The sequence below is a fragment of the Tupaia chinensis genome, unplaced genomic scaffold (genome assembly GCF_000334495.1).
Source record: "Tupaia chinensis unplaced genomic scaffold, TupChi_1.0 Scaffold000102_1, whole genome shotgun sequence".
Taxonomy (NCBI): Eukaryota; Metazoa; Chordata; class Mammalia; order Scandentia; family Tupaiidae; genus Tupaia; species Tupaia belangeri.
The window spans coordinates 1,818,730-1,828,351 of NW_006159566.1; the positions used below are offsets into that span (position 1 = coordinate 1,818,730).

At 48.5% G+C, this 9,622-nt stretch overlaps 1 protein-coding gene and 1 pseudogene across 1 annotated transcript in view; both read left to right on the forward strand.

Moving 5' to 3' along the window:
- Positions 1 to 583: 583 nt before the first annotated feature.
- On the forward strand, positions 584 to 1,378 carry LOC106734384 (40S ribosomal protein S3a pseudogene; annotated as a pseudogene).
- A 7,783-nt stretch (positions 1,379 to 9,161) lies between these two features.
- LOC102493323 (60S ribosomal protein L31) overlaps positions 9,162 to 9,622 on the forward strand; it is a 4,099-nt gene continuing 3,638 nt past the window's right edge. The window contains exon 1 of the mRNA XM_014585992.2: positions 9,162 to 9,207. Coding sequence (XP_014441478.1) covers positions 9,162 to 9,207 — 46 coding nt within the window. The remainder of the gene's footprint in view (positions 9,208 to 9,622) is intronic.

Here is a 9,622-nt window from a genome sequence, read left to right on the forward strand (position 1 = left end):
CTCACATGGTCGACCACGGTTTGAGTCCTGAGCCCAGTGGCTTGAAACTCACGCCGTGCATATGCTATGCCCAAAATCCTGCGAGGAGACTGGGGGAGAAGGGATTGTGGCCTAGCCATCCTCCCCGAGGGGTGATTCTCGCTTTCTTTCTCTCCAGTGAGCACTTGCACCCTATAGCAAAATTCTCTCAAAAAAAATGGAACCACTAGATGGCATAGTAGTTACCTCGCTGGACTCCCATGTAATGGACCATGGTTCGAGTCCTTGGACCCAGCAACCTGAAACTCACACCAGGTGCGTGTGCATGCATACCCAAAATCCCAAGAGGAGAATGGAGGAGAAGGGATTGCAGCAGGGCCCTGATGGGAAGAAGGATTGGAGGACCAGGTCCTACTGGGGGATCTGCTCTCTCTAGCCCCACTCCCCCATCATACATATGCACCATCCAGTATTAAAAAGAAAATCAACAGACAATTTTTAAAAGAAGACTAGTTCCTTTACATTAAATCAAAAGGTGGGCCCCCGTACACCTAAGTTTTCACGCGAGTTCTATTTCTGCCCTTCTGGCTCTCTGAGTAGCACCATGGTGGTTGGCAAGAATAAGCACCTTATGAAAGGCAGCAAAAAGGGAGCCAAGAAGAAAGTGGTTGATCCATTTTCTGAAAAAGACTGGTATGATATGAAAGCACCTGCTAGGTTCGACATAAGAAATATTGGGAAGACACTGGTTACCAGGACTCAAGGAACCAAAATTGCATCCGACGGCCTGAAGGGCCGTGTGTTTGAAGTGAGCCTTGCAGATCTGCAGAATGACAAAGTCGCATTTAGGAAATTCAAGCTAATTGCTGAGCACGTTCAGGGCAAACACTGCCTGACTAGCTTCCATGGCCTGGATCTCACCCGTGACAAAATGTGTTCCATGGTCAAAAAATGGCAGACCATGATTGAAGCTCATGTTGATGTCAGGACTACCGATGGTTATCTGCTTTGTCGCTTCTGTGTTGGGTTTACTAAAACACGCAACAATCAGATACAGAAGACCTCTTATGCCCACCATCAGCAGGTCCGCCAAATCTGGAAGAAGATGATGGAATTCATGACCCGGGAGGTGCAGACAAATGACTTGAAAGAAGTGGTCAATAAACTGATTCCAGACAGCACAGGATAAGACATAGAAAAGGCCTGACCGTCCATCTACCCTCTCCATGACGTCTTCGTCAGGAAAGTCAAAATGCCAAAGAAGCCCAGGTTTGAATTGGGAAAACTCATGGAGCTTCATGGTGAAGGTCGTAGCTCTGGAAAATCCACTGGGGAGGAAACAGGCACCAAAGTTGAACGAGCTGATGGATATGAACCACCAGTCCAAGAATCTGTTTAAAATTCAGACTTTTAATAGTGACAAATAAAAAGTCCTATTTGTGACAGTTAAAAAAAAAAAATCAAAAGGTGCAAGAACCAGTTTTCTAACAGAGCTCCTTGTCAAAGGGTCTTATTTGTTCTTTGACTGTCCAACCCCCAACCATGCGTGAGCACCTACAGGACTTTGAACAAATATTCGCTGAATGGAAAGATTTGCTTCTGTTGATTAGATTCTGTTTCACCGCAAAAGTCCCCGTCTTTACATTGTCCGGTAACAATGTAAAGAAATTCAGGAAAACACTTCAGTGGGGACCATAGCTCAAGGGAGTTGTGTTTTTATGCCAACATCTCTTCATAACGAAGCACATTGTTTCAAAGTTCGAATTGAATTTTTACAAGCCTGGCTGCGAAAAGATAATGTCACACAGAAAAATGCATTCTAGTTCAAAGAGAAATAAGATTGGCCAGTCAAGCTCATGAGCAAAAATGGTTAAAAATACCTTCGCTCACCTTTGTAAAAATGCTCATGACAGATTCCTCAAGACCAATCATGCTCCAGTGGGCTGGTCCACGACCACATGTTTTTCTTGTAAAAGATCTCCTTTTTGTGTGCCAACTGGAAAATGTATATTGCACTTAGGGAATAGATTTCTGGGTTACATAAATTGAACGCATTTGGTAGAAGAGGAAGCACATTCACGAAGCGGGTTTTTCTAACCCATGTTAGTCATATAGGAAGGAAAGTTTAACTCCCACTCTCTTCCTTTCGATTGTCCCATTTCCTCATGCTTGGTCCATTACTCATGTCAGGTTTTGTTATTAACCTAAATAAAATAATGAGCTACCAATCCTGCTTTTTACATTCAATAAATAACAGATGATCTGCATAGATAAGTATTGGGATGATCATAATAATACAAATAATAAACCAGAATATTAATTTATATATCATTAACTGGGCAAGAAAAATATTCACTGCCTTATACCAGTTCCTCTTTTTTTTAAGTTTTTTTTATTTATTTATTCATTCATTTATTTTAATTTGACCAGAGAGAGGCACACAGAGAGAAAGAGAAAAAAAGTGAGAAGGTAACCCACCAGGTCCGGGACTCGAACCGCAGTCGGCCATGTGGGAGTGTCCAGCACCTTAACCACCACACCACCTGCTGGTCCCCCATTTCCTCTTTTTTTAAGAATTTTTAAAATTGTAGTTATTATTATTATTATTATTATCATTTGTTACTTTGCTATAGGGTACATGCGCTTACCAGAGAGAGAGAGAAAGTGAGAAAGCAAGCCACCTGGTCCAGGACTCAAACTGAAGTCATCCACGTGGGAGCCAGTGCCCCAACCACCACACCACCTGCTGGCTCCCCAGTTCATTTCTTCTTTGAATGACTTGAATATATACGGAATGATTCGTCCATTCACTCAATAATATTCATGGAGAACCTGTAAGCCAAGCAGTGCTACAAACGTCCGAGTGTGGGGGTGGGGTGAGATGACGTCAGCTCGAGGAGGCAGAGATGGCGTCTGAGAGGCAGCAGGGCCCTAAGGGAGTTAGAGCCTTGGGTTTGTCCTCCATGTTAAAGGGCCGCCTTGAGAGGTTCAGCATGGCCGCCCACGACCCGGCTTCACCTGTAGAAGGAATCGCTTGGTTGCTGCGACCACGCAGACCAGTGGAACCATGAGAAGGTGACTGTAATAATCCAGACTGGAGGAGATGCCGGCTTGGACCAGGGTGATGATGGTGGACACAATGACATGGTGTCAAACCCTGGACGTATGTAGAAGGTAAAACTAACAAAAATGTGTTGGTAGGTTAAAGACAAGAGAAAACCTCAAGCTTTTGGAGCAATTCAAAGAATGGACATACCAGTTCCTGGGAAAATAGGCATGAGGAGATTGGGGTCCAGAGAAGGAAGAGAAGGATCAGTGGGTGCTTTTGAAGATAAATTTGAAATGGTTTGTACATATTCTTTTTTCTTCCCCCAAGGGAGAGTTGGAGGCATTCTTTCATAAAATTTGGTACAGGCGTGCACGTCGACAGAGTGGAGAAGAGTTGTCAGGACTGAGTTTGGGAGTCAACCCTGAAGGGGTTGGTGGTTGTTGAACTGGTCAGAGAGTCCTGTTGTCCCTCAGCCAAAATGCCCATAGCGTGAGGCTACAGTTTTGTATTCAATACTGTTTTGTATTCAGTAGGCTATCTGCCCATGGTGGGTGCTAAATAAATATTTGGTGAGTAAGCGAACAAACTGAATCACCAGGCAACGTTTGGAGACGTTCACAAGATTAAGGAGGGAAAGTATGGAAGGAAAGACCGTATCTGTACCTGTGTCCTGTTCCCACCCCTCCTTCCTCCTCCCGTTAAATTAATGAATTCTTTTTTTTTTTTTTTTTTGAGAGGTTTTTGCTACAGGGCATGTGCACTCGCCAGAGAGACAGAAAGACAGAAAGCGAGAAATCACTCCCCGGGGGGATGGCCACTCCGCAATCCTTTCTCCTCCATTCTTCTCTCGGGATCTTGGGCACGCACGCACACGCACCTGGCATGAGTTTAAACCACCGGGTCCAGGACTTGAACCGCAGTCAACTACATGGGAGTTTAGCAACAAAGCCATTACGCTAACTGCTGGTCCCAATGTGGAAGATCTTTGCATGTGCTTATTATCCATTTTATATATTTTCCTTTATTGCTTCCACCATCACACACAGACTGGCTTGAATCCTATTTCTGTTTTACTGGTTGATCTTACTTTTTTTTTTTTTTAATGAGAGATTTTTGCTATGAGGTTTTTGTGCTTGCCAGAGAGACAGAGAGAAAGTGAGAAATCACCACACAAGGGGATATCCACACCCAGTCCCTTCTCCTTCATCCTCCTCTCTGGATTTTGGGCATGCACACACATGTGCCCAGCATGAGTTTTAAGCCACCAGGTCTGGGACTCAAACCGTGGTCAACTATGTGGGAGTCTCGTGATGTAATCATTATGTCATCTGCTGGTCCCTAACCTTATATATTTACCATCAATTTGAGGCTATATGTCAAACATGATTATTCTCTTTCTCCCAAACACAGAGACCTTCAGAGAATTAACCACTTCATCCCATCTTAAGTGTTATCTAGTATTCTAACTTCACTTTTCACACTTTCCAAGTTTTTATTATTAGTATTATTTTATAAGTTCAGTGCTTACCTTACTAGATAATCTATTTGGTTGTCAGGAAAGTCATGACACATTTCTACATAGAAAAACTTAGAAAAATACATCATGACTTTCCCAACAACCTAATTAAGTAACGACTCACATTTGCCAATTACAATTTTTAAAAATTTACTACAGGGCCATGTGCTCACCAGAGAGAGAGACAGAGAGAGAGAGAAAGCCCTCCCCAGGCGGATGGCCACACACAGTTTCTTCCCCTTCATTCTCTCGAGACGTGGACACACACATGCACCTGGCACTTTTCGAGCTCCCAAGGCCAGGACTTGAACCTCATACTCGGTCATGTGCAATCCAGCCGCCTTAACCACCATGCTGCCACCGGCTCACCAGTTAGGTTATTACCATCCCTCACTGCACCTCATTTTTCCTCAGTTTTCTCTTTTCTGAAGGATACGTACAAGTATTTTTTCCGTAAGACCCAGTGAGTGATAAATTGTATTTCTTCTTTCAATTTTTAAAAGTTCTGTTGCCATCCCCAAATGGGAGTCTCGTTTGCATAAAGTAATTGACGCTTTGCTTTAATATTCTGAAAGATCATTTCATTGCTTTCTGTTTCTGCTGTTGCTGTTCCTCGTCTAATTACTGCTCCTCCAGGCAGTTGGTCTTTCTCTGGCTGCGTTTCGGAGTGTGTGTGTGTGTGTGTGTGTGTGTGTGTGTGTGCGCGTGTGTGTGCGTGTGTGTGCGTGTGTGTGTGTGTGTGCGCGCGTGTGTGGTCGCTGACGTCCACTGTGATTTTGTAGGTAGGTACTTATTTTAATCTACTCTACTCGAGTTTCAGTATGTTCCTTAAACATAAAGATTCACATTTCTAGTCAATCTGGGACAAGTAGCAGACGCTGTCTTTTCAAACCTTACCTGTCCCACATTTTCTTTCTTCTTTTCTCTGGCATCCTGTTGGTGGACTCTCCCCCGTCTCTCCTCCATCTTTCTTTCTGTAATGGCCAGAGGTTGTGCCCTCACTGGAGCGACAGACGGAGAGGGGAGCACAGGGAGCAGCACCCCAGTGGGGCATGGCCGTGCTGCAGTCTCGTTCCCCATTCTCCATCTTGTCTGAATTTGGGGACCGCACACATGCACCCAGGATGCTTTTCAAGCCACTGGGGCCAGAATTCAAACTGCGGTCAGCCATGTGGGACCTGACTCTCTCTCTGTCTCTCTCTTTCTCTCTCTCTCTCTCTCTCATCCTCTTTTTTTAAGAGAGATTTGGGGCATGCGTGCTTGCCGGAGAGATAAAAAGTGAGAAATCCCCCCCAGGGGAGATGGCTATACCGCAATCCCATCTGCTCCATTCCCTTCTCGGGATCTTAGGCACTCACACACGTGAAACTCACTAAAAGTGAGTTTCCAGCCACCAGGGCTGGGACTTGAACCACGGCGGACTACATGGGAGTCCAGCAATGTAACTATTATGCCATGTTCCCAGGATCTGACTCTGAGCCACTAGGCTGCAGGACCAGCTCACCTCCCCCACGTTTCTTCCCTTCCTTCGTTTTCCATCCCTGTGAATCTGTGCCGCTTTCTGGATGTCCACCAAGACTCAGCGTCTGGGTCCCTGGCGCTCTACTTAACTCTCTCCTTGGCTATGCTGGCTGTGCGATCACGTTTTCCCTTCTAGAAGCTCTACCCAGCTCTGAACTTTGCCTGCTCTCTTTCCTAACAGTGCACCACGCCCCCGCCGGCCCCACCAATCTGCTCTCTGTTGTTCCTGCTTTCTCCGGCCCTTCTCTACCTACGAAGCCAGACTCCTCTGCATCCCACGGGCCTCATTTTACTTTATAGAGAAGGGAGTTGTCCAATCCTAGAATTGCGAAGGCCAGTTGGGGGCGGGCCCCACAGCCGGGCGGTTAAGGGAGCCTGATCCCACAGAGCTGACTAAAGTTTGAATCCCTGTCCCAGTGGCTTGAAAAACATGCCGAGCATGTGTGCACGTGTGTTGGAAATTTTGACAACACGGGGAAATGGAGGAAAAGAGATTGTGGCATGACCACGCCCATCGAGGGTGCTTTCTCCCCCTCCCTCTCACCGTCTTCTCTCTTTCACTCTATGGCAATTAGAAAAAAAGAAAATTTTAAGCAAATTAAGTCTTTAAGTTACATTTATTGTAGTGGGTCTTCAGAAAAGTCATGACGTATTTTTCTATCTCTTTCTGTGCAAAAATGCATCCTGACTTTTCCGACGACCCAATAATTTTGGTTTTGACACACACTCGCTATAATAGAAAGCCCTTACCTTGCAGGGCAGAACGGGGTGGTGGGGTGACATCACCCAGCTCACTCGGGCGACTGCAAGAGATGAGTTGACAAAGCAAAGAAGGAAGCGGGAGAGGAGACACCTGAGAGACATGGCAGGTCACCTGGGAAAGAGGAAGAGGACAGCCGCCTGCATGTACTAGCTCACCTCTCCGGTGCGTTTTGCCCGGTGCACTGAGACGTGGCATTCCACGGCAAATCCTAGGCCAGACGGCGAGCTCACATCCACCTGCAGGGCTGTTCCAAGAACAGTAGCTCCGACTCGCCCCTCTGGCCCCCAGTATGGCCGCCTCTGCAGTGAAGCAGTGTTCCTCCTGGTGAGGTGGAGCAGCAATCAGGGATGGCTTGACCTGGGCACAGGAGCCAGGGCCCAACTCCTGCTCGTGGGGTGTTTCCGGGGAGGCCATCAGAAAGTATCACAGATGAGACGGCTTACATGACATGAGCTGCCTGTCTCCGGTTCTGGAGGCTGGAAGTCCAAACCAAGGTGGCAGGAGGACGGGTTCCCTCTGAGGGCCGTGAGGGGAGGATCTGTCCTAAGCCCCTCTTACTGCTGCTGGTAGCTTTGGCTCGTGGCAACATAACTCCAGTCTTCACCTGCTGCTTTCCCCATGTCCTCGTCTGTCTCCGACTTCCCCTTTCCATGAGAATGACAGTAGGGTCTACCCTAATGACCTCGTTTTAAATTGATGGCATCTATAAAGGCCCTGTCTCCAAATAAGGTCACTGTTATGGTTCGAATCATGGTTTGTCCCCAGAGTTTCATGTTTTGGAATTTGGTGCTGGGAGCTGGTGAGGCCCGATGGGCAGCGATTGGCTCACGGGGACTGTATCATGAGGTCGCACTCCCTGGAATAAATTAGTGATGTCTGGGGAGACCCAGCGAGTTGTTTGTTTGTTTATCTCCCAGAGAGTTTTAAATCTCTTGAGAAGAGGTTAGATCTCGTGAAAGCCGGCTGCTATAAAAGAAAAAAAGAGAGCAAGCTGCTCGCCCCTCCCTGCAGGTGCCCGTCCTCTGTGCTTCCCTTGGCCTCGCTGAGGGCTTACGGGACTCTCCAGCCACCGACATTGTGAGTTTGTAAATAAACTTCTATCTTTATAAAATTGCCCAGGCTCCTTTCTATTAGCAGTACTAAAACAAAGAGGACAGGAGGTGACAGGGAGGTTAAAGAGCTGGAGCCCACATGGCTAACTGTGTGGTTCGAGTCCCGGACCCAGAAATTTGAGAATCGTGCCAGGCGCAGGTGTGTGCGTGCCCAAAATCTGGAGAAGAGAACGGAGGAGAAGAAACTGCAGTGTAGCCAGTCCCCTAGGGGGTGATTTCTCACTTTTTCCCTCTCTGCCTCTCTCTCTCTCTCTCTCTCTCTCTCTGGTGAGCACACGCACCCTACAGCAAAAAACAAAATAGGCATTCACAGGTACTAGGGAATCAGGACTTCAACACATGAACTGGGAGGGACACAACTGTTCCCATAAACAGAGGAACGCGTGGGGAGCAGGTGGCACGGTCAGACCTAAGTCAGGAGAGGCACTGACTGAGGGCAGTTTGAAGCAAATGGGCCCAGAGGAGTGAGCGGAAGCCATGGGCCCGGTATCGTCCAGGGGGAGACAGAGCCGACGATGGACCAGAAGCTCAGGCAGATGCCGGGAGGGCTAGCTGGGGCCAGAGCTGGCCCGACGACTGTGCCAAGCTGCATGCAGAAGTGGGGCAGTCAGAGGGCCTCACCTGTTCAGGCGCGACTAGGAGGGACCTAAGGACAGGTCCGCGGTGAGTGCAGTGAGTCATCCTCAGCGGTTTTTTCTGTGAGGTTGAAATCCAGACGCCCTGCTAAGAGTAGGAGGCGACAGGGTGACTCGGGCAGGAGAGACCTGGAAGGCCCAGTGCCCAGTGGGGCTGGAACCTGGGAGCAAATTCGAGGACTGTCAGGTGGTCCGGATTGTTCTGCCGTGTCCGGAGGTTGGGATCCTGTAATGAAGCAATCCCACTCAGGGCCTGCGAGAAGAGGGCAGGCGGGTTCATGAGAGGCTGGGGATGCACAGGCCTGCTGGGGAGAAGGGGTGGAGCTGACGCGTGCAGGAGGGAAGCAGAGACCCTACAGCAAAAAACAAAATAGACATTCACAGGTACTAGGGAATCAGGACTTCAACACATGAACTGGGAGGGACACGACTGTTCCCATAAACAGAGGAATGCGTGGGGGACAGGTGGCACAGTCAGACCTAAGTCAGGAGAGGCACTGACTGAGGGCAGTTTGAAGCAAATGGGCCCAGAGGAGTGAGCGGAAGCCATGGGCCCGGTATCGTCCAGGGGGAGACAGAGCCGACGATGGACCAGAAGCTCAGGCCTATGCTGTGCCGAGCTGCATGCAGAAGTGGGGCAGTCAGAGGGCCTCGCCTGCTCAGACGCTACTAGGAGGGACCTAAGGACAGGTCCGCGGTGAGTGCAGTGAGTCATCCCCAGTGGTCTTTTCTGTGAGGTTGAAATCCAGACGCCCTAAGAGTAGGAGGCGACAGAGTGACTCCGGTAGGAGAGACCTGGAAGGCCCAGTGCCCAGTGCTGGAACCTGGGAGCAAAACTGCTGGGTGGTCTGGATTGTCCTGCCACGTCCGGAGGTTGGGATCCTGTAATGAAGCAATCCCACTCAGGGCCTGCGAGAAGAGGGCAGGCGGGTTCATGAGAGGCTGGGGATGCGCAGGCCTGCTGGGGAGAAGGGGTGGAGCTGACGCGTGTGGGAGGGAAGCAGAGGAGAGAGATCACAGACCACAGGTTCGGCTTTGAGGGAGAGG